At 47.7% G+C, this 24,977-nt stretch overlaps 2 protein-coding genes across 4 annotated transcripts in view; one reads left to right on the top strand and one right to left on the bottom strand.

The window, feature by feature from the left end:
• Nucleotides 1–10,387: 10,387 nt before the first annotated feature.
• On the bottom strand, nt 10,388–21,978 carry ZNF467 (zinc finger protein 467). 3 transcript variants are annotated; one of them, XM_036761451.1, is made up of 4 exons: nt 21,343–21,978; nt 17,882–17,998; nt 17,027–17,140; nt 10,388–13,854 (listed from the first exon to the last, which is right to left on the bottom strand). In XM_036761451.1, the coding sequence occupies exons 1-4, from the start codon at nt 21,464–21,466 to the stop codon at nt 12,302–12,304; spliced, it is 1,908 nt and encodes a 635-aa protein (XP_036617346.1). In that variant the 5' UTR covers nt 21,467–21,978; the 3' UTR covers nt 10,388–12,301. The 3 variants fall into 3 exon arrangements, with proteins under 3 accessions (XP_036617346.1, XP_036617347.1, XP_036617348.1); XM_036761452.1 differs by lacking the exon at nt 21,343–21,978 and adding an exon at nt 21,095–21,189; XM_036761453.1 differs by lacking the exon at nt 21,343–21,978 and adding an exon at nt 18,415–18,890.
• An 893-nt stretch (nt 21,979–22,871) lies between these two features.
• Nucleotides 22,872–24,977, top strand: part of LOC118850951 (SCO-spondin-like) — a 95,833-nt gene continuing 93,727 nt past the window's right edge. The window contains 2 exon segments of the mRNA XM_036760562.1: nt 22,872–22,919; nt 23,312–23,386. Coding sequence (XP_036616457.1) covers nt 22,872–22,919; nt 23,312–23,386 — 123 coding nt within the window.

Genomic DNA, 24,977 nt, shown 5'->3' with positions numbered 1-24,977 from the left:
TACAGGGACAGTCATCAGAGGGAGGACATTTCATGGAATCAGAGAAGAGAGCCAGGGCATGGAAAGTAGCAGGCCCTGGGAATCCAGTAGAGACACTGCATACCCAAAGGGAGGTGCATAAAACTTCTACATAGGGAGAAAAGACTTGCAGGCACTATACTATCAGGAGTTGTGAGTTGTTTTTGCCACATGTTTATCCTAGCATATGTCTGACTAGCATTGTCTTCTGGGTTCTAACTGACTCTTTCTACAGATGTGGTGCGTCTTATTGGAGAATGTAGGGTTTATGGGGGGATTGGAATGTTCTGTAACCACCCTTCTTACTTTGCTATTTGAGCAAATGCCTTTGCTAATAGCTAATTATACATCCTGGCAGATTATTGTTGGGAAGCCCATTGGTGGTTTTTTTTTTGAACACTGTCCTTTTAGAAATTCAGTTGTCAAGCCTACTGGCAGCATATACAACCTGTGAGTGCAAGTGCCAAGTAAGGGAGGAGCCCCATAGGGATGTCATGTAAAGTCATATGTCTGACTTTGTCCCTCTGTGGGCTCACACTTTAGTGATTCTCCATTTCCTTCAGGATAAAATATAAACTCTTTTAGTCTGTAATTTAAGGGCCTTCACAGTCTGACTCCAGCCTACCTTTTCAGCCTTATTTTAAAGTCCTTCCCTTCCTAAGTTCTATGTTCTAGACAAAATGAACAATTAGCCATTCCCTGGACGTAACACTTCATCTCCTATGTCTGCATATTGTTGCAGGCCACCCCTCATGCCTCGAATTAATCCTTCCTTCCTTTGCCTCTCAGAATCTTGGTCTTTCTTCAAGACTCAGCTCAGATGCTACCTCCTCTATGAGGTCTTCCCTAATCCCACTGGTTCCTAATGTTCTACTCTCCTGCTTCGAATTATCTTATGTTATACATTATTTGTAGACATGTGGTATCCCCTTCCCCTTCATAATGAAAGCTTCTGGAAGGCAGTCACCATTTAATTATGATAGTAATCATAGCTAGCACTTACATAGGACCACTGTGTGTCAGGCACTGTTAAGGACTTCACAAATACTGTCTCATTTGATTCTCACAACAAACTTGGGAGGTAGGTGATATCATTATTCCCATTTTACAGTTGAGGAAACTGAGGCAAATAGAGGTCAAGTGAATGTCCTAGGGTCACACAGCTAGTAAGTGTCTGAGGCTAGATTTGAAGTCAGTTCTTTCTGACTTTATGATCAGAGCTCTATCTACTTCACCACTTAGCTGCTTCTTTATTTTGGTTGTTACATCCTCCGATGTCTAAAGAAGGTCAGGAGCTTAATAAATATTTGTTGAATAAAAAGGTAGCATGCTATTAAATATGCCCTGGATTAACTTTATTGTGAGCGGTATTCAACTAGCACACCAAATTCTGTTTCTGCATGCTTAGTCATCATGGCATGTTGCTTGTGCAACATGGAAATCAGCTCAAAACTTTCAAACATTAGAAGGAGCCTTGATGGTTTTTTCTCCTTCAAAAACTAAGCTTATGAGATTCCTGGTTTTTCTCTAGTCTTTTTTTTTCTGCTCAAATAATACCCGTTCTCCATCCTATCCTCAGCAGTATACTCAGACTTCATTCTATTATGCAACTCTTCTTTATTATAGCATGAAGGAATTCAGGGTAGAGACTAGAACAGTAAGTGAAAAGTCACAGACCTTAACAAAATGTTACCATCTCTTCCAATCCCTCCCTGTTATTAGTCCTCCACCACTTTACCAATCAAAAACCTTCCCTGAAGTGACCGAAGGGAATGGAGGAGTGGAGAGCCAGGTTGCTTCTTCAAGAAAGGAAATGGGAGTCATTTAAGACTATCATAGAGAGTTCAAAGAGAGGAGAGAGACCACACTTTTAAACTAAACTCAGAGGAGGGGAAGCTGAAATCAGTGGGGTGAAAGAAGTAGAAATCAACCTAGAATGGGGTAAAGGGAAGCATTCAAGTGAGTGGAACTAAGCAGGGCAGGCAGTATGTACCAGGAGAGTGGGGCAGTGTGAATGGGGGCAAGATGCAGAGAGAAGGCTCCAGATGGGAGGTCCTGCGAGGCACAACTTGGAGGGTGAGGATCTGGGAGTCAGAGAGGTTCAAAGAGGGAGGGGAGCAGGACAAGAGGAAAGGACTGTAGAAGATGATGAAAGTTTTAAATTCCCATTAGAATGTAAGCTCCTAGTTCATGATAATAAAAAGGAAAATTTGGCCTTAGGAATAGAAACCTAAGCTTACACTGAGGGACTCCAGTTCCAATTGCTGAAATGACAGAGATCAAAACTCTTCCTAAGAGCAAATGTTGCTGTGGAAGAAAGATGGGCATTGAAACAGGCAATAGAAATCCCAGAGAGGAAACAGAGGGCTGAATTAGGGGGCAGAAAAGAAAGGTTGGGGGCACAAATGGAAAACTTGACCTGAAGTCACAAGAGACTTTAGCAAACAGTCTTTCCTAAGGCCCAGAATCATTGCAGGTCAGCTTCAGGGCTGGGAAATATCAACTGCTTTGCCAAACAGCACTTCCTGACCCTCTCACTGGGCGTCTAGTGCCAGACTAGGCAGTGAGGCAGCAAGGGTCTCCTTCAATATGCAGGGTTGTGATTTATGTAATGTGGTTATGTAATATCATTATGTAACATCATCACAGTCAGGACAAATTAGAATCTACTCCAGGCTGTACAGAAGCCAGACCTGACTGGGACTTTTTTTGGGTCTCCAGGAAAAGAATTTGGTTCCTTAACCCTGAGACTCCTCCCTGACTGTAGGAAGACAGTTGTTTTTTTGGGCGGTTGGGGGTAGGGGGTGGGGGAAGCGGAGGGAGGATGCTACCCTTTCCAAAAGCTGATAGGTTCTTTATGCACCTCCAGGAACTTCACTTGGCTGTGCCCAACCAGCTTCCTTAAGAAGGGCTGTGTTCTCTTCAAGGCAATGCTGGCATCTACATGAGTGGGCGCTGGTCCTGAGCTACCCAGGCAAACTTCATCTAGCTTCCAGTCCTCCTACAGAATCATAGAATGTGAGAGTCTGAAGGAGCCTCAGTAACCATCTAGTCCAGTCCATCCCTGACAGGAAGCCTCTGTCCAGCACACCTGACCAGTGGGTTGTTCAGTCTTTGCTTAAAGGGAGCCTGCTGTACTTTTGGGTAGCTCTAAAGTATTAGGAAGTTTTTCTTGACAGTCAGGCCAAAATTGTCTTCTGCATAATCCACCCACTACTTCTGGTTCTGGCTAAATTTAATCCCTTTCAGATTAACCTTTCAGACACTTGAAGACAGCTGTCACGTTCTCAATATCCTCTCCCCTGGGCTAAACCTCCCAAAGCACTTCAAACTCCCCTGGTAATCCTGATGATATCCTGTGTCCAATGTTGCATCTTCCTTAGGGGATTGTAAACTTTGAGTTTACAGGGGCACCTAGGTGGTATAGTGGATAGAGTGCTGGCTCTCTGAGGACCTGAGTTCAAAGTCAGCCTCAGACACTAACTAGCTGTGTGACCCTGGGGAAATCGCTTCACCCTGTTTGTCTCAGTTCCTCATCTGTAAAATGAGCTGGAGAAGGAAATGGTAAACCACTCCAGTATCTTTGCCAAGAAAACCCCAAATGGGGTCATGAAGAGTTGGACAGGACTGACACGACTCAACAATAACAAAAGTTCTTTGAGAGGAGCAGGGACTCTTATTTTTCATCTTTGTATCCTAGCACCTAGGTTAGAATCTTGCACATTTTGGGGGAAACCACACCTGTGAGTTTATTTGTATAGGGAATTCCTAATGAGGGAAACTTTATCAGTAATAATAGCTAAAATCAGCATCTGTTCTGCAACTGAGTCCTCGGGTTAGCTCTTTCACATAGATGTTTGTAATAAGTGTTTGTTGAATTGGACTTCATAGAACTTTTACTTTTTCAAGATGATTTCACAACAGTTATCTCATTTGATCTCCATAGCTCCCTATAATAATTCAGACCTTTACCTTGGTTTGTCCTGTTTCCTAATTGATCTCAGCCTTCAGTCTCTCAACTCAACCTGTCCTGACAACCTCTGTCAGGTTAATCTTCCTAAAATATTGCGTCGATCAAATCATTCCTTATAAAAAACCTTTGATGTTTGAGGATAAAGTTCTCTTTTCTCCTCTGACACTGTCACAGCTTGGATTCACACTCTTAGCACCTCCCAACTGGACTATTTTAATAACACGCGCGCCGCGCGCGCGCGCGCGCGCACACACACACACACACACACTCCCAATTCAGTAAATTCTGGTATCTCTCTATGATCTCTAGGCTCAAATAATAGATCCTCTATTAGGCATTCAAAGCCATTCACAATCTGTCCCTCCTACCTTTCCAGTCACTTTGTCTTTTTTTTTTTTTAAACAGTCAGGGTTAGGTGACTTGCCCAGAGTCACACACCTAGTAAGTATATGAAGCCAAATTTGAACTCAAGTCCTCCTGATTCCAGGGCCTGTGCTTTATCCATCGTGCCACCTAGCTTCTCCCTTTCCAGTCATTTTGTACCTTCATCTCACCCCCCTCTTCTCCATGTATGTTCTCTGTGATCCAGTGTCTTTGGCCTCCTTGCTGTTTCTCTGGAAGATTGTCTGAAGACTCTGGGCATTTTCAGTGGCTGTTCCTCATGCCTGGAATACTCTTCCTGATTTCTGACTTCTGGTTTCCCTGGCTACCTTCAGGTCCCAGATAAAATCCTTTTGCTGATGCCCCTTAATGCCCCTGCCTTCCTTCTCTTGATTATCTCCAATTTATCCTTTCTATATCTTGTTTGTACATAGTTGTTTTCACGTTGTCTCTCCACCATTAGACTGTGAACTCCTTCAGAGCAGGGACCATTGCCTGCTATTCTTTGTATGTCTAGTGCTTATCACAGTGCCTGGCACAAAATAGGCACTTGATAAATGCTTATTGATTGAATACAATCTAGTTCTAATTTACCTTTCTAACTTTATCTCTTACACTACTCCCTTAATGGATGCTCCATGTTAACCAGAGGGATCTACTCATCATTTCTCAAATATGCCTTTTGAATTCCAGCTTCCACACCTTTGTTTACAGCATTCCTTTATAGCAAGGCCTCCCATACATGTCGAGGGCTGCCCACCACCAAGAGCATAAGAACATCCTTGTGTGGCTAAAAGGAAAGTAGAATAGACATCTCCAGCATCTTTTCTGCCTGCCCTTCCCTCAGCCAGAATTTAATTTCTGGGGATTGTGGCGGGAAGAAGCAGGAAGTTGGGGCCATATGGTTGGGTCACTTTACTCTCCTCAGACAGAGGGAACACCAGGTTAGAATTTATCTATCTGCTCACTTAAATATTATTAGTCTAGGGTACTAGACAAGCTAGTTGTCTAACTAGTGGTTAAACAATCTAACTTTTGACTTACTGTTTCATTTTTGGAAAGTAAAAGGACCCTAAGTTTTGTATCCAAGGCTTGACCCCCTTTCCCACCAAATACCAGTTCCACAATGAATACACATAACAATCAAAAAACCCATTTATCCAAATTGGTAGCAAGATAGAAGTAAAAAAAAATACACATGAGAATATATATCAGACAATATAGAGTGAAGGAACTCTAACTTTGGGAGTAAGGTAACTCAGCTCAACTGAGAGAGAGTCCCAGACTTCACCCAAGGGGAAGTTCCTCTAAATCTCTAGTGTAGATGGAGATAGTAGAGACTGCTATCTCTTCTCATGTCTTCCCAGAGTCGTTTCCTTTAGTAACCAGAAGTGAAGTTAGCCTCATCCATTTTTTTCTCTCAAAGCTGAAAGCCAGAAGTTCCTGAAGTGACTCAAAGCAAGTCAAAGAAGGTCCAAAGAAATTCGACCTCTTCTACCAACTCCACTCCATTGGAGTGGGGCATTGATCTCCACCAGTGAGGAGAAGGTCCCATACCAATAGGGTCTGGGACTGGGCATACACCTTCTGATGAAAACTCTACCCATCTTTAAGAGCCCATTTCAATTTCCACCACTTCTGTGAGGCCACCCCAAATCATCCTACTTCATCCTAATTTTTCTCTTCTCTGAAGTACTGTAGTATTCCCTTGGCATGCTATCATCTACTGTCTTGGTACTTGTCTTTTAGGCATATATGTCTTAGCTCCTTAACTAGAGTATAAGTTCTTCGAAGACAGGAACTTTGTCTTATATTTCTTTTTATCTTCCATAACAACTACTAATACAGTGTTTGGACATAATAGACATTCAATAAGTATGTGATGATAGATTGATAGCCCTGTGAATACTGTAGATAAATCTGGTTTCAAAGTCTTAGTTCATGTTTTTCCCCCTGTGTACTCCATTCTCACCAAACTGGACTATTAGCTCTCTTCTAATTCCTGTACTCTCTCTTCAATTTATTCACCAAAGTCATCCTGTAAGAATGGAATGCATTTCTGTTTTATTTCTACCTAATGATCTCTTCCTTTCAAATCTAATTCACGTCCTGGCTTTTCCATGAAAATTTCCCCAATTCTCTTAGTTGAAAGTGACTTCTCCAAACTTTTTCAGAATAGTTTGTTTAGATCATTGTGCCCTCTGTTCTTGCCACATTCTACTATATTTTTGCACTGACTTCCCCATACCTGGATTATATTCTTTTCTCACCTTCACCTTGAAGAATCCCCAGTTTTCTTTAATACCCAGCCCAAGGGTTATCTTTTAAGCAAAACCTTTCTTGATTCCCCCAGCTGCCTGTGCTCTCTCTCCCAGAACTACCTGGTAGTCATTTGGTATGTATTTATCTACACCTTTGCCAATCAATCAGTCAGTCATACACTGTCTCCCCTGTCTGAATGTAAGTTCCTTGATGGTGGGGGCTGCGTTACCTTTGTCTTTGTATGCCCAGAATTTAGCACAGTGCTTGACACATAGTAAGTGCTTAATAAATGCTTGTTAACTGATTGATTAATTATGCTTATTTGTGTATATCATATTCACCCCATAAGACTGTAAATTCCTTAATGGCAGGGAATGTACTGTTTTTCAACAACATACTTCCAAGACCTAACACAGTTCCTTATACAAATCAGGAAATAACTGAATTGAATAGTCCACCTTAGATTATTCTGTAATAACAACTTAAATTTATACAATGCTTTTGGAATTTGAAAAGCATCGTCCAACATCTCATATAATCCTCACAGAACTCCTGTGAGATAGGCACTATGATTACCTCCATTTTTTCTAACGAGGAAATTTATATTTAGAGAGATTAAGTGACTTATGAAGGTTAACACAACTAGAAACTGTCTGAGGTGGGATTCAAACCCACATCTTCCTGATTCCAGCACTGTAACCTATCCATGTCATACTTTCCAGTTTTATGTGTGCTAGCTTCATTTCGCCAACTGGACTCTAAGCTTTTTGCAGACAGGGATCATACTGTCTACTTGTTTTTTTTTTTTAATCCCCCTTACTCTTTAGGGCAGTAATGGACGCATTGTTTTATATCTGGATCTATGATTTCATTGATATAAGGAACTCCCAATCTGGAAACTCTCTTCACCAGTACGGATCAGCCTCTCCTGTGCAACATTCTTAGAGAACTGTCTGGGTCTGTGAGAGGTTAAGTGACTTGCCCTTGGTCACTTAGCTAGTACGTATCAGAGGCAAAACTTCCACCCAGATCTTTCTGAGTCAAAGCCAACTTTCTACCCCCTCTATCATGTTGCCTCTCAATAGAAACATAGACACTAAAGGAAAATACTGTGTTTGTCCTCTGTGTGTCACCCCAACTAGATTGTAAGTTAACTGAGGATGAGAATTACAAATAAGATAATATGTATAATGTAATAATATAACAATTTGGACCAAATAAGATGATGTGTGTAAAGTATTTTCCAAACTTTAAAGTGCCATATAAAATGCATTTGTTATAAGGTTTTTTTTTTCCTCAATGGGAGAGGGAGAGAAAATAAAATTGCGTTAATTGGAAAAAAATAAAATTTAAAAAGGTGCTATATAGATGTCAGCTGTTGTATCCTCTACAGGCCTGGTTCAGGGGTGAGTATGTACTAAGTACTTTGTAAAAATTCATTAAGTGACAAATATTTTAATTAAAGCCCTCTTTCTGGTTTTAGTCTTTAGACTCTAGCAAACCTTTCTGAATTTGCCTTTTTTGTTTGGGAATATTGCAGAAATCCTGTGGGATTAGGAACACTCTGAACATGAGCTCTAATTGTACAGTGCTGGAGGGGAGAAGACAGATTTAGCTGATGGATGGCAGGACACCCCCTACAAGTGTTTCTTTGTTGTTATTGGTTTTTCTTTTGCCTAAGACTTGATACAAGCTTGTCAAATAATTATCTGCCCTGTCCCTCTTCTTCCAAGTGGAAGAGGGTATAAATCCTGACTCATTGAGGGGTCTGGTCCCTTGGGCTTCTGAATCTCCTGGTTCAGGTTTATGGCATTAAACATGAGCAAGACTCCCCATTTTATTCCTCAGGCTCTGACTCTAGGGATTTTGTTTCCTTCTGGTTAGCTCACCATACCCCAGCCTCCAGTCTACTACTATAGGCCTGTCTCTTACTAGCGGAGAAACAGGATCTTCATGTAGACAAGTGGCAGGGACCTCGCTGCCTACTTCTGGGGCTTTGTCTCTGGGAGAAAGTGGGAAAAACATTCCTTTGCTCTCCCCAACTGCTTTACCTGGAATAGGGGTGGGTGGTTTGCCCTGGGAGGAGCTGTGGAGTTGAATATGCATTGACTTCCAGGAATACGGGGGAAGGGAGCACTTGGACTCAGGGAAAGTTGGGAGTAGTTCAAATGTCAGAATGTTGGAGGGGCTAGGACTGAATTAAAATTTTATGAGCAACAGACCAGATGCCGTGTTATAAGGAAGCCCCATAAATCCAAGCAATGGGGTACAGGGAAAGTTCTCCAGACTATTGGTTTTTGGACATCTACTTTTCAACTTACCTTATTGGTAGTACTGTGGTTCAGGGCTGAGCATGCCCAGCACTACGGCAAATGCAAAGATCGGAGATAGAGAATTTGAAAGGACTTTGGGGGCCATATCGTCCCGACCCCCTCATTTTATAGATGAGGAACTGAGGCCCAGAGATTACACAGGTAGTGGAAGCAGACCGTAGATTCACATCCAGACCCCCTGACTCCAACTCTAGCATTTTGCCAATTGTATCATACTCCCTAAGTTAAGTTGGTAAGTTGGTGCAAAAAGCTCAGACAGGCAAGGAACCCCTGAGATACTGAAGTTGGAAGCAGTAATGGCTACTACCGAATTTGTGAGGGAGTCTGGGGTTCAGTCTTGACAAAAATGATAATTTAGTGGTGACTGGTCTTATAAGATGACATCACAACATAAATCTTGATGGGAAAGGAATTTGGTTTGTTTGCAAGATTTCCTGTCTGTACAGTGGAGACTTGGAAACAGAGTTTGGCAGCACTACTAGGAAAGACTAGGGAGCACGATTAAAGAGAGGGGAACTGAAGAAAAAGAGGGGTTAAGACATAGCTGAGGAGAGAAGGAATGAGGAGTCTGTTGGAGTGGCAAGAGGCAGGAAAGACTTAGTCATCCTCCACTCCTCTATCACCCTTCCAAAAGCCCAGCTCAAGGCGCTCCTCATCCATGATGTTTTCCTTGATTTCACCAACTTCACCTTTCTCTAACTTCCTATTACATTTGAAAAATAGATCATACAACTTAAATATTATGTTGAACTAGCTACCCTGATTGCTACCTGTCTTTTAGTCTAGTCTCCCCACCCAAGTTGTGGGCTCCTTGAGGATAGGAACTCTGTTTTATGGTTCTTATGGCATCACAGAGTTGGGGCTGTTAGAGACCATAAAGGGCAATGAGTCCAACTTCCTCATTTTACAGAAAACAAAACATGCCAAGATATTAAGTGACTTTCTCAGGGTTACACAGGTATTACATGTCTGAGGTAGAATCTGAACTCCGGTCTTTCTGACTCCAGGTCCAGCATTGACCACTAATACCTATGACTTTGAGAGTTGCCTTGAGAGAGATAAAGTGATTTGCCCATGACTACACAACTACTGAGTATCAGAGATGGTATTTGAACCAGGTCTTTCTGATATCAAGGCTATTCTTCTCTCCCTTATACTGGGCATGTTTTCAACAAACAAACAAGAATTTATATATGCAAACATGAGTATTAAGGTTGTTACTTTGGGAGGTTACACACCTACGTCAGCAATGTTGCCTCCACTTAAAGTAAGAAATCCCTCTTGTAGATCTATCTTTAGTTACCAATTTAGGAGCTACAGGAGAAAAAAACAAACCAAAACACTGTATCCTTACTTTATGGCTATATCTTGTTGATTACAAACAAAACAAAACAAACAAAAACCAAACCCAAACAAAAAAAAATCCTTACCTAGTTAGATCATTTATTTTATTCATCAGGTGTGGCTCCAAAAGATTGTTTTGGCCGCTTAAAAATAGAAACACATAACAAGGATTCCCAGAGGCTGAAGATTTACAAACACAGGTGATTCAGGAGGCATGGTTATACAGTGGCAAGACACTGGGAGCTAGAGGACCCAAGATCAAATCCTGCCTCTGACCTGTCTGACTCTGGGCAAGTTACTCAACTTCATCTACAAAATGAGGGGGTTAGACTAGATGACCTCAGAAGTCACTTCATTCTAGATCTTTCTCTCTCTCTTACACACACACACACACACACACACACACACACACCCCTCTGACTCTGAAGTAACTCCAAGAGTTTCAAAGACATTTGGATCAATGATCCTTTCCTTGGAATTACTGTCTAGCTCTCGTGGGGTCTACTGTAAGGTGATAGCATTCAGAAGTATCTAAATTCTTGTGCTTGTTCAAATATCAGTCATATTATTTTGTCTTCATACCCCTAAAAGTTAGCTCACTGTCTTCTCTGCTCCACTCTTGTTAGCCCATCAGTTCCAAATCCCCTTCTCTGACTGAGAAACAGAGGCTCTGGAAGTGAGCACTGCCCATCTAGGAAACAACAGGTATGGGAGCCTTCTTCCTCCTTCCTCCTTTGTGCTCTGCACTGAGCTAGAGTCATGGGTGGCAAAAATAGGTCAGAGGTGGCAGGGGGAAGAATTCCAGGATAGGCCATAGAGACCCAAGGTACAGAGCTCAGATAACTGGTTGATGCCGCTACAGTCAAAGATGAAAGGGCCTCCTCTATCCACAGAGACTATCCCTTTGCATTTCCCATCTTTGAACCTTTATCATCTGCTATAAGAGGAGTGGGAAGGAAAGCTGGCCAGCTCCTCAGCTAGAGGCAGGGGTCACTATCTAGGCTTAGTAAATGAGCAAATTTCAAAATATGTGATTTTGCTAAGTGGCTGGATTGTTCTTACTTTCTACTGGGATGTGGGGGAATGGAGTAAGTGTTGTGGTGAGTGAAGGGTCTGTTACTCTGTTTGACTCTTAGTGTTTTGCAAGAAAAATACTATTATTTGAGAACCTGAAGGCTCACAGAGGAGGTCAGGAGAAGCCCAGGGAGCCACCTATCAAACAGGTGACCCAACTTCCCTCACCCCTTGATTGGCCAAGGCGAGAAAACCCCAGCACCAACCAATTTTACAGCCCCCAAGAGTTCAGATTTTATTTTTAATGACACATCAAATACATATAGGTGACTATCCTCCCCTCTTTTTTGGAACAGACTCTTGTCCCCTTTTTGGGGGGGAGGGGAGAATCCTACAGCTTTGAAGGGTAGTGAAGAAGGCATGGAAGAGCAACCACTAGGGAGTGTATTATGTTCTTCATTCCCTCGGAGTTATGTAGTCTCCCCATATGGTTCAGCCCGGCCTTCTAGGCTCCTTTGGTCAGTTAACTCACTTCAATCCCTCAACACCCTAGGCTCCACGTCGATGTAGAATGTTCCAGACAGAAAAGAACCTTAGAGTTCATTCAGTCTAACCCCCTCATTTTACAGATGCAGATCTGAGTCTGCTAGCAATTCTCTCTTGGTCATCCTCACTCAGATGGGGTATTCTCCGAGCTCTCAAGCATCCAGCAGATCGGGAGAGAAGGAAGGAGAGTGGTGGGGGTGAAGAATAGCTGCAGGAGGCTGAGACCGAACAGAGGTGATATGTACAAAAACTGAAGGTGGACAAGGAGGCCAAAGGAGGGAGGACAGCACGGGAGCCTCTGAGCAGTAGGAAAGGAGAGCAGTCAGAATGGAGAGAAAAACCACAAGAGACCTGACCAGAGGCTAGGTGAGAGAAGGTGCTGAGGGGCTGGACAGAGACCTGGGTGATGAGGAACAGGGCTCTGTTCCATTTAGAGGAAAAGTGGTGTTGGGGCAGGCACTGTGGGGACAGGCCAGGTTGGGCTTGGCAGGCTGGGGTCGAGATGAGAGATTTCGCCGTGGGTGCGCTGGTGCCGAGCCAGATGGGTCTTGCGGCTGAAGCTCTTGCCGCACTGCGAGCAGGGGAAGGGGCGGGAGCCGGTGTGGACTGCCTGATGGCGTATCAGATTGGTCTTAGAACTGAAGCAGCGAGAGCATACGGTACAGGCATGGGGGCGGCTCCCGGTGTGTACTGCTTGATGGCGGCCCAGGTGTGACTTGCGGCTAAAGCCCCGACCACACTGGGCGCAAGCAAAGGGCCTGGCGCCGCTGTGCACCTTGGTGTGGGCAGCGAGGTTGGGGCGCGAGCCGAAGCGACGACCGCACTGGGTACAGGCAAAGGGACGTTCGCCCGTGTGCACGCGCCGGTGCCTTGTCAGGTGCTGCCCGTGGGAGAAGCCGCGCCCGCAGTCTGGACAGCGGAAGGGCCGCTCGCCAGCGTGGGTCCGCTGGTGTGCCACCAGCCCTGGGCGCTGGCTGAAGCTTTTCCCGCAGTGAGTGCAGGCAAAGGCCTTGATGGCTGGGTGGGCGGCGGCTGCTGCCCCGGGGGGGCGCCGCTCCACCTGGCCGCGTGCACGCTCTGAGAACCCGAAGGGGCGGCTTCCGCGGTGTACCCGCTGGTTCGAGGCCAAGTTCTTCTTCCAGCCGAAGTCCTTTCCGCAGTCTGCGCAGGGGAAGGCCTTGGGCCCTGGAGGGTCTGTGGCCGCGTCCGGGCACAAGGGGTCAGTGCCCTGCGGCTGCGGAGGTGGAGGTGGGGCAGGGCCTGCTGCGTGCACCCTCCGGTGGCGCACCAGGTGCTGCTTGTGCGTGAAGCTGCGGCCGCATTCCGTGCATTGGTAGGGTCGCTCACCAGTGTGGATGCGCTGGTGGCGGATCAGGTGCGTCTTCTTGCGAAAGCGCTTTTCACACTCGGCGCAGGGGAAGGGCCTCTCTCCAGTGTGCGTTTTCTGGTGGGAGCCCAGGTGGATCTTCTGGCTGAAGCGCTTTCCGCATTCCTCGCAGGGGTAGGGCCTCTCCCCAGTGTGCGTGCGGAGGTGGCGGGTCAGGTGAGCCTTCTTGCTAAAGCGCTTACCGCATTCCGGGCACGGAAAGGGTCGCTCGCCCCGGTGGCTGCGCAGGTGGGCCAGCAGGTGAGTGCGCTGGGAGAAGCTGCGGCCGCAGTCTGGGCAAGCACACGGGCCCTCGCCCCGGTGCAGCCTCTGGTGCAGCCGAAGGGTCAGCTGGTCCCGGAAGCGTCGTTCGCACTCGCCGCAGCCGTAGGGTTTCTCCAGGACCTGGGGCCAGGATGCCAGAGCCAGCCCACTCAGAGGCGCCGGGGCTCCAGGCTCAAGCTTACAGGCTGTGGCCACAGCCGCCAGAGGTCCCAGGTCGGCGGGCAGGAAGGGGCCGCTGGGAAGTAATTGGGGGAGGTGTTGGGGCCATGCAACCTCCTCTTCCTCTCCCTGGTCCTCATCCTCCACCTTCACCTTTCGGATCATCCAGTCTTCTAGAAAATTAAGACAAGGAATGGTATTGACTTTCAGACAGACTTTACATTGCTATCATTTCGTAGTAGTCTTTCTCTTCCCTGCCCCCCCACCTTCTTGTAACAAGAGAGTTAACTAATTCATCGATGTTTGACACCCTGTGCCTCATTCTGCACCTTCCGTCTACCAAGCACTGCTTTTGCCTCATTTAATCTTCACAACGCCCCTGTGAAGTAGGTGCTGTTATGATCTCCATTTTAAAACAGAGGAAACTGAGACAAAGAGATTAAATGACTTGCCCAGGGTCACAAAGTAGTAAGTGTCTGAATCCAGATTTGAACTCAAGTTTTCCTGACTCTAGGACTAACATTCTAGCCATTAGGCCACCTAGCTGCCTCAAAGTATCACCTCGTTGTTGGAGCAAAAGGAGTCAATGAGTTCTGATGTTAGACAGACTTTTATTTTGCTTTTCAATGAATTTACATTTAACTAATCACAACAAAATCTACCTACATTGGAAAATAACACGTGTGTAAGACATTATGTCCATAGAAAATGTGATTGCTTATTTATTATAATGAGTCATTTAATGAGATTATAGGTATAGTATATTTCATATCCCTTCTCTCAATGTGCCTGTGGCCCTCTGATTGGACGCTACTCGACTAGGTGATTTCTAAGGTCCTTTTCAGTGGTAAGAGCAGAATTTGGACTCAGGAAGACCCAGATTCCTAGCTGTTCCGATACTTAATAGATGTATAAATGTAGGCAATAGACAGACTTTTCCAAGGAGTTGTCTATATTCTCCTCAAACTCCACCGTGTTCTATCCTTCTCACTTGGTCTAATAAAACTATTCTCTACATGCTCACCAATGACGTCATGCACAAATCCAGTGTCCTTTTTTTAGTCCACGTTCCCTTGACCTATCTGTAGCATCTGACATCGATGACCTCCCCTTCTTGGAACTCTTCTCCCTTGGCATCCCTGACACTACGTTATTGTGCTTCTGTCGCCTCCCTGACATTTCCACCTGTTAGGTCCTGTCTTTACTCCAAACTCATCTTTACTGAAAATCTACTTGCCTCTTAACCTTCTATTTCTGTAAAAGGCATCACCTTTCTATCACTTATTCAGGCTTAAAACACGGGAGCCAAATTTGACTCTTCCCTGTTTCTTCATCTCCCCTTCACTAAGTCATGTTGATTTTGGGTGAAGTAGAAAGTGCACCAGGACTGAATTTAAAACTCAGCCTTAGATACTTATTAGCTGTGTGACCCTGGGTAAGCTATTAACCTGTCTGCCTTAGTTTCCTTAACTGTAAAATGGGGATAATAACAGCACCTATGTTCCAGAGTTGTTATGAGGATCACAAACAGCTACTTGGTAGCTGTTATTATTATCATTTGTAATATATTATTGCCTGGCACATAGTAAGAGCTATAATAAATAATATTATTTCACCTTACTCCTTGTCCTTCTTGTTCCTACTGCTGTCACCCTAGTCTAAGCCTAAACTTTTTATTGCTTATCACCCTTTTCATCTCAGCCTTTCAGAACTTTAATCTTCCTTCAAGGCTCAGCTGAGGTGTTACCTACTCCAGGAAGCCTTTTGTAATCCTCTCAGTTATTATGGCTCTCTGTCTCTATAAATACTCCTGGATCTCTTTATCTGATGTCCCCTGGTATAAGTTTGCCAGCCTAGGAAATAGGAAAGATCTGGATTCTAAATCAGCCTCTGATGCTGTATGACCCAGGCAAACCACTTAGCCACTTCAAGATTTTGTTTCATCATCTGGATTGTTGTGAGGCTCAAATAATGGATAAAGTGCTTTGCAAATTTTAAAGCCAAATATTAATCCCAAGTATTATTTATTCCCTCTCCTGTATCCCTATACTTATCTAGATTACGCAGTTACTGGCTTTTTGGGGGGAGTTGGGGGGGTGTCTTTGTATTATCATGCCTCAAGCAGTGCTTTGCACAGAGTAGGCATTTAGTAAAGGCAGATGATGACATCTATACACAGCTGGGCCTGGCGTCCCTAAGAACTGGGTTCAAATCTTCCCTGAGACATTTACTGGCTGTGTGAGTTTCTCATCTGTAAAATGGGGTTAACAACAGCAATTGCCTTGCAGTGTTGTGAGGATCAAATGAGATAACATATTAGGAGCTTGTTCCATTTCCTAGATAGTCACTGAACTGAATTCACGGTTGCGTGCATATATATACTATCCATCCAAAAAAGAGCCACTGAGTTACTCTTCCTAAAATGCCATTTTAAATTATGTCACTTGTTTATTCAAAAGCATTCAATGACTTCCTACTGCATCCAAAACCCCATCCTACATATGTTATGTGTCATTTAGCATGCTGCTGACTTGTATTAACCTTTTCTGCATCTATATCTTTTTACTCAGACTGCATTTCTGCCTTCTGGAGGGCAAAGATGGTGTCTGCTGCTCCCTGTGCATCCCCTACATTACTTAGTGTAACACTTAGACTGGCCCTGTGTTCGGCAGGTGTAGCTTTGTTGGATGAAAGAAGAGATGCCAGGCAGACAGACATGAGGATGATGGCAGGGGGAAGGGAGAAGAGGGGATGGATGTCAATAAAGGGCCTGGTGAATGACAGCCCTTGAGGAGTGAATGTTGGGGGCCAGTGATAGCTGCTACTGACTGTGTGTATGTGTGTGTGTGTGTGTGTGTGTGTGTGTGTGTGTGTGTGTGTGATCATGTTGAGTGGAGAGCCTTAGCAGTAAATATTCAGCAAGTGTTTAATGAATAAGTAGTACTGAAAAACCAGCCCCTCATGGCATCGAAATAAAGTAATATCCCTTTGAATTCCTGTTGTCTTTATTTTCTTTAGCACTTGGCACTTATGCTGCCACCTCATATACATTTACACTCTTTCCACCCAACTAGATGGTAAACTCTTCGAGGGCAGGCCATTGAATGGAGCACTGGGAGGAAAAAGGGGAAGATTTCCATTGTTAGGGAAGCCCTGAGGGGATCCCAGGGGAATGTCAGGGTTTGCTTATTTTTTCTTTAGGGTCAATACCCAGTAATTACTACTTTCTAAGACAGTGGAATTTCAATGATCTTCCTGAGAGAGATGTGTGTGTTTAGGGGGAGGAGGGTTCGTTTAACTGCGGGTTGTCAGAAGGAGGGTGGAAGGGACAGGGGCTCAGCTCACCTGGGCAGGAGCCCTCAGGCTCTATTTTTTGGGGTCCACCTCCTTGTTCTGCAGTGCTCTGTTCTTCCCCTTGTTCACTTTGGAAAACATCTTCAGGTTTGGGAATCAGGGACCCTGGAAGAAGACAGGTCTGCTTTTATTAAAGGGACCAATGGTGTGGCTCTGCAGTGACCAAAGGAAATAAGCATGGAGTATGGGTAGGAGTTTTTGGTCGTGGCCTGCCCCCCCCCCCCCCCAAGACCCTAGGTAGCAGAGGGAATGTCAGGGACAAAGATCATAGGTTTGGAGATTAGAACCAGAAAGGACCTTAAAGTCCTAGTCTCAGGGTGGGGATTTGTTCTGTGAAGTGTGGATTCAGCCAAAGGGCTGTACTTGAGGACCTAGAGGGCCACATGTGACCTCTAGGCCGTAGGTTCCCCACCCCTGTTCCAACACCATCATTTTACTGATGAGGAAATCTGTCTGATGCTGAGGGGTCAAGTGACTTGATCTCCCAGGTGGTTCATTGCAAAGCCAGGCCTCAGACCCAGTTCTTCTGAGTTCCAATCCAGTCAAGGCCTTTAGGACAGTATACAATGAATCTCAGCCTGGTCTGTCTGACCAGAACAAGCTCCAGATGACTAAACCACTGTTTTCAAGTGGTAAGAGTTAGGGGGTCCTTTAGGGCTTAAGTGAAGCTTCAGGTAAGGGGGTGCCGTGGGGCTCCTAAGAGTCATCGGGGCCCGAACTCTAACGCAAACCACTGGGCGGAATCAAGATATCAGGTATTGTTTCCTGAACCCCTCTTCTACGCTGGCTCCCAGTCCGCTTCCTTTCCTTCCTCTGCCTTATCCCCATTGCCCCTGCTATTCTTACCTGAGTATGCACCTGGGGGCCCTTCTCCCCCTGAAGGGGATGTCTGGTCCTGGGCATCATGAGGCCTGTCCCCTGGTTCAGTCTGTGGGGCCATCTCTGGCTGACCTGCAGGGTATCCTGTCACAGGCAGACGAATGGACATCAGTTCTCTTTCCCCCAACCCAAGTCCCTGCTGAGCCTTGCATTGGTTTGGCAGGTCTCTGAGCTGCACTAGTGAGCCCCTCCCCTTTCTTCCCTCCCCCCTCCCTTCTCGTCCCATCCCCTTTCCTCCATAAGGACAGGCCTAGATGTGTTTACTCCTCTGTGGGGGAAGGGGATACAACAGAAAGCAGTTATGTCGCAATATTGTAGCGTTCTGTGCATATCCACAGCAAGCATATGGTCCAGCACAGTGCTCAACACACAGCAGGGGGCTAGTAATTGTATGGTGATTTCATGAGAAAGCCACCTCTCCAGAAATAGGGGCCTTGGGAAGGGCTGTCTGTGAGGTAAGAGGTTCTCTTCCTAGCTCCCAAGTGTCTCTACCCTTTCACCTGGGCTCTTACTGCCATCTGAGTGGCAGGGAAGTTTGGCATTCAAAGGGCTTCCAGGATCGCCCTGCCCTCAGGCCAGCAGCATCACTCAGCTCCCAGAGTACTCGGGTTCCTCCCACACCTTCACAGACACTAACTGATCTCCGTGGAAATGTCAAAGGGAGTTCTTTCTAGGTTATAGCTGGGGGAAACTGAGGCACAGAGGGAAAGGGATTGTGTGAGAATGGCTCACTACGGAGTCCCTGGGACTAGGCTGGGATGCTCCTCCCTCTAGGCAGTTCTGGTGGCCTCTGCCCAGCTTCTCCCCCCCCCCCAATCCCAGGGTGAGATGAGACTTGTGGGCCTTGGGGAGTGTGTGTCTGTGTATGTGTGTATGTGTGTATGTATAGTATGCTGAGGAGATGGGGAGCTCAGGCTCCCTACCAGCTGTCACTGGGAGCTAGTGAAATAGGAGCCTAGTGGGAGGGAGGGGGGAGCTCTTGGGTCCTATTGGGCAAGTGGTAGTGGGGGGAGGGGTAACCACAATTGGGGGAGGGGTAGATCTCTCCCTCACAGTCTCCCAATAGGGTCTACATGGGATGTGTGAGATGGCTCTAGTTTCCTTTCACAGCCCAAACCTGATTCAGCCCCAACCCCAAAACCAAAGAGCCCTCTGCCCCTCCTCTCCAGTGGCAGTGAATATTCCCCTCCCCTTTCTTTTCCTTCCTCCCCCTCCCCAGCCCGGCTGGCTCATTTCCCCTCCCCCTTCCCTTCTCCCGGCAATACCTCCCCCCTTCCCTCCCCCTTGGGGTAGGCTCCCCCTCCCCCTTCTCTAATCTCTCTGGCTGCCTTTCCTCTGCCCCTCCCCGCCTTCCCCCTTTCCTGCTCACTCTCCCTCCCTCTTTTTCGCCCTCCCTCCCTCCCTTCTCCCGAATCTGGCTGGCTCCCCCCAGCTCCTCCTCCCTCTGCCCCTCCTCTCAGGCTGCCTGCCTGCCTGCTTGCCTGCCTGCCGGCTGGCTGGCTGGCTGATGGGCTGGCCTGGCCTACCCCTTGTGGGCCCCCCTCTGCTCTTCCCTCTCCCCTCCCCTTCCTGCTCCTCCCCAGCCTCCTCCACCCCTCCTGGCCTCCACCACCCCTTCTGGCTCCCTCCTCCTCCCCCTGACCCTCTCCCTTTTTTTCCTGTCTCTGGTGGCAATACTCACTCCCCTCCCCCACCTTCCCAAGCCTGCCTTTCCCTTCCCCTTCCCCTTCTGGTCCCCATCCCCTGCCTCCGCTCTCTTTTCTCTCCCCCTCTCCCTCCCTCAACTAGTTTCTACTGTACTGTCTTCTCTCCCCTCCCCCTCCATCTCTTCCTCTCACCCTTTTTCCTTCCTCCTCTTCACCCTCCCCCCTTCTTTCCCCTCCCTCCTCCTTCTCTTCCCTTCCCTCGCCTTCTTCCTCCTCCTTTCTTTACTCTTCTCTCTTCTCCCAGTCTCTCCACCTCTCAGTCTACACACTCCTCTTGCTCCCCTCCCCCTTCTCTCTCCTCCTCCCCTCTCTGATTTCTCTTCCTCTCCTCTCCCTTCCCCCTCTCTCCCCCTTCCTCTCCTCTGTGTTTCTCCCTCCTCCCTTTTTTCTTTCTCCCCTCCCCCTCTCAGTTCTCTCCCTCTATTTTGCCCCTTCCCCTCCCTGCCCCCTTGCCTCCCTTACACCTTCCTATCATACTCACTCTTCCCTTCCCCACCTCCTCCCAGAGACAGGCTCTTCCCCTCCCCCTTCCTGCCTGCTCTCTCCCTGCACCCTCCAGTTTTCTTCCTTTGCTCTAACCTTGGGGGGTTTCAGCTTTCACCCTTTCCAGACCCCTCTATATATGCCCCCCATGCCCCACCCTTTCTTTTCTTTTGGTCTCCCTTCACCTTTTTCATTCTGGTTGTCTCTTCCTCTTTTCCCCAAACCAGATTTACCTCTTTCCTCTGCCCCTTTTACCTAGCTTTTACCCAATCCCTCCAGAAACCTGCCTTCCCCATCCCAGCTTCCCTCCGACTTCTGGTTTCCCCCTCCCCTATAGACAACCTCCTTTTTTTTTCTCTTTTAGAATCTCTGCTTCCTCTGTTGAGACCCCACCCTTCCACCCCCTCTCTCCAGATCCCTGCCCCCTCCCACTCGACTCTCAAACTCCCTCCTCTCTCCCCTAAATTCCTGCCCCACCCCTCCACCTTAAAAGACCTTACCCCCCTTTCTCCTCCTCTCAAGCCTCCTATTTTTCCCTTGCCCCCACCCCTCAATACCTTTCCTTCTCCCTTCCCCCACACTCTTCCTCTTCTCTGACACACCTCTATTCCCTGCCTCTCCCCCAGGGGACACCCTTCCCTCTTTTCCCCCAGTTCCCCGCCCCTCCCCCAGGACAACCTTGATTCTCTCCCCCTCCCCCTTAGATCACCATTCCTTTTCTGTCCCATATCCTACCCCCTTAGACTCCTTTACTTCTTTCCTCTCTACACCCCCCATCTCTTTCAATCATTAATCCCTTGCCCCTCCCACCTCAGACCTCTCCCCCTCATCCCATCCCCCTCCCCTCTTCTCATATCCCTCCCTCTTCCTCTGCCTTCTGATCCCCCTCTCCCTTCCCCCTTTCCTCGGATCCCTGCTCCTACTTCCTTCTCTTTCCTCAGACCCCTTCCCCCCCACACCCTTCACCCTCTGCTCAGACCCCGATCCCCACCTTCCTTCTCCTCTCCCATTCCTTGCCCTTCTTCCTGAGACACCCACTTCCCTGACACTCTTCCTCCTCCCTGTCAGAAATTCGTCCCCCGCCCCCACTGCAAGCAGCCCCCACCCCCGGGAGCTGTCATCAGTATGTGCGTGCGTGTGTGAGTGTGTGTGTTGTGCGTGTGTGTGTGTGTGTGTGTGTCTAGTTGGGGGGGGGGGGAAGGCGGACCGAGCCGCCCGTTGCACTGCCTCTCTCCTTACCTGGCGGGACAGCCGCGAGCAGTCGTTCCCCGGACCCAGGCGTCCGGGGTTCCCCGCTCCCCTCCGCTCCGCGCACAATGGCGCCCGCTGCCTGCAGCTCTGCTGCGGACCCACCGACGGACATACAGACGGACAGACTGATGGCTCTGAAACTTCCCCGAGACGGGAGAGGGAGAGTCAGGGCGGAGAGGGAGGGGAAGAAGCGAGAGGGAGGGGGAGGGAAAGAAGTCCGAGGAGGGGAGGGGAGCGGCAGGGGGGTTAGAGAGTTAAAGGGAAGGGGCAGGGGGTTAGGGACACGAAGGGGAGGGGAGGGGCAAGCCAGAGGGATGGGGAGGGAGAAGGGGAGCAGGGGTTAGGAACTGAGGAGGAAGGGAAAGGGGGTTAGGCACTCCAAGGGGAGGGGCAGGGGGTTAGGGATGAGGCGTAAGGGGCATGGAAGACCTAGACGGGGAAGGGAATTATTGGGGGAGAGGTGATAAGAGGACCTAGAATGGGCGATGGTAAGTGGGAGAAAAGGGATGGGGGGGGAGGAGATGGGAGGGGGAGAGAAAAGGGAAGAGGGGGAGAAGGGAGGAGGGGAGAAAGGAGGAGGGAAAGAGAAGGGGGAGGGAAGGAGGAGAGCTGGGGAGGAAGGGCATGGGGGACTAGAAGGGAGGGGCGCTGTGGAGCCATAGAGGGAGGAGCCAGGGCAAAAGGTGGAAGGCCCCTAGAGGGGGAGGAGGAGGAGGAGAAGGGGAGGGAGGATCTGTCGGACGAGGGAAGGGGATGTGAGAGGGCACTGTTAGGAGCTCGAAGGGAGGGAGACGGACTGTTCTGGGGAGGGTGATCGTGTGTGTATGTCTGTCCTTCCACAGCGGTGCCTGTCCTTTTGTGTATGTGACTTTGTGTGTATGCTAACTGGTCTGTCCTGTCTCTGTCGGGGAAGCTTAGGCTTCCCTTTCTCCGAACTGGCTCCGCCTGCCTTGGTCAGTGCCCTCTGCCCATTCTGTCACTTCCAGTCCTTGCTCTGGCCGGACGGACCCCCCACCCGTCTCCAGTCTCACCCTCCTATCTCTCCCCACCACTCTCTCGGTTCCCAGAAAGATGGGCAATGTCAGCAGGAGCCACGAGTCCCTGGGGTGAAGTGGGTGGGGGGGAGGAATGGACACCTGACCACTTTGGGTAACGGAGGTCTTCTCGACACGCTACCCCCCAGCCTGCCCAGTCCACTCGCTGGTCAGGAAGAGGGTTGGGGGCGGGGTTCGGGAGTGGAGGAGGAGGAGGAGGAGGAGGGTGTGTGTGTGTGTGTGTGTGTGTGTGTGTGTGTGTGTGTGTACTGGGGGGTGGGGCTGGGAGGGCACTTAAGGGAGGGGACTGGAGGCGGGGCCCTCTGGCCTGGCAGGAAAGGAGTCTGAGGGAGGAATTGGGGTGTGGGGGCCTGGGCTAACTTCAGAGTAGGGAGGTGAGGGTTTGTATGGCAAACCCCAGGGAAGAAGCTAAAGCTCACCGTCTCTGCGGGACTAGAATGTCCCTCAGCCTGAATCGATAGCATGGACGTTCATGCAGCCTCCCTGCCTCTTGTCCAGCCGCAGGACTGGGTTGGGATCTACCTGCGTTGCAGGTTGGCTCATTTAAGTCTGTACCTCCCGCTGTTTCGTGGCAAATGCCTGAAATTCATTCCCCTAACCTTGCAAGGATCCACTTTTCTCCTCCCCTATCCCACAACTGGATCTCCCTCCTTTCTTGGAGCCCCACTTTCCTGGTCCCTAGACTTCTCTCGCTTTTCTCTCCCTACGGATGGTTAGGGTTCTGGGAGCAAGATTTCACCCCAATGGCCTGCCCTTGGCCGGTTTTCTGAGCCAGAGACCAGTGATAGGAAAATATATGACAGTTCAGAAGTGGATGGAACCAGCAGGACAGGTGTTTATGGTGGAGCCAGTCATACTCACTGCGCTCATACCCACCCCCATGTTTATACATGTAAAATCAGGGTCAAATAAATGTGGAGGGCAATCTTGAAGGAGAAGTTGCATTCAAGCAACCTGACAGGGGAGAAATAATCACAGTAAGGGAAGGGTGTGGAAGAGGGAGGAGTAGTTCTCTATTTTAAGCATCCTGGTGAGGAGGGGCCTTTTAGTGGGTGGATTTTACATATATGTATAATCAGAAGAAGCAGGATTATGGGTGCAGTGGATTAAAAGTCAAAAGACCTGGCTTTGATCCACAGCTCCTCTATTTATTAGCTGCTTGCTCACCTACAACCCACTTAAATTCTCTCTCATTTTGCTCATCTCTAAAATGGGAACAATCGCAGAGTGGCACCGTGGCCTTTGGGATAAAGGGTCAGCCTTGACATCAGAAGACCTTGGATTGAAGCCCTGCCTTTTACACATTCTAGCTGTGTGACTGTGGGCAAGTCACTTAAGTTCTCAGCTTCACTGTTTAGTCCTATCCTACTCCATTTGGGGTTTTCTTGGCAGACTCTGGAGAGGTTTGCCATTTCCCTCTCCAGTTCATTTTATAGACGAGGAAACTAGGCAAACAAGGTTAAGGGACTTGCCCTAGGAAGTATCTGAGGCCAGATTTGAACTCAGGAAGAAGAGTCTTCCTGATTCCAGGCCCAGTGCTCTGTCCACTCTGCCACCTAGCTGTCCCCAGGGCTTCCAGATAATTCTCCATGACTAAAATTTGCAGATAAGTTTCTGATCAGCATCAGTGAAGGGAGTTTCCACACTGAGACACCAATGAATCACCCACAGGAATTCATTAATCACCTACTGTGGGCCAGGTATTATGCTAAGCTGAGGGAACAAGGTAAAAGTGAAACAGTTTGTGCCCTCAAGGAGCTTATGTTCTAAGGGGGGGGGGGGGGTCAGACAACATATACATATGCAAAATATACAGACTATATACAAAATGAATACTACACTAGTACACTAGAAATGGGAGGGGGAGGGGGCAGAGTAGATTGGCACTCTATGTAGAATATGGAATTTGAGCTGAAGCCTGAAGAAAACCAGGAAGAGGGGGAGCATTCTAGGCATGAAAGACCACCAGGACCAAAGCACAGAAACACTTGGGAGAGGGAGCCTTGAGGATGGACAACAGCAAGTAGTCCAGTACGTCTAAGACCATAGGGCATAGAGGGGTAAGGAGGACTGATAAGGAAGAAGACTGGAAAGATAGGAAGGGGGCCTGGTTTGAAGGGCTTTCAGTGCCAAAGGAGTTTATACTTTAGAGGGAATAGACTGCCACCAAGGATTATTGAGTAGGAAGGTGACTGACTTGGTCAGACCTGGCCTTTAGGAAAATCACTTTGGCAGCTGTGTGTAGGATGATCTGGTTAAAAAAAAAATTCACAAAGTTAGAATCACAAGGGACTCCAGTAGAGGCCATCTATTATTGTAATCCCTTCATCATACAAATGAGGATTCTAAGGTGAAGTGACTTGCTCAGAGGGTCATACAGTTAGTAAGTAAGGCTCAGAGCTTTGACTAGAGTCTAGGTTTTTTTGATTCAAAGTCTGGTTCATTTATTGTATGTCTGCCCCATCATACTCCCATCACTCACCTGATGGCCCCCATAGGAACATTGTGAGGAAAGTACTTTGTCTCTGCCACTGAAATACCTTTCCACAATCCCTTCCCTTCTGTCTT

Source organism: Trichosurus vulpecula, chromosome 5 (assembly GCF_011100635.1).
Source record: "Trichosurus vulpecula isolate mTriVul1 chromosome 5, mTriVul1.pri, whole genome shotgun sequence".
Classification (NCBI taxonomy): Eukaryota; Metazoa; Chordata; class Mammalia; order Diprotodontia; family Phalangeridae; genus Trichosurus; species Trichosurus vulpecula.
This window is presented reverse-complemented; position numbering and strand designations above follow the sequence as displayed.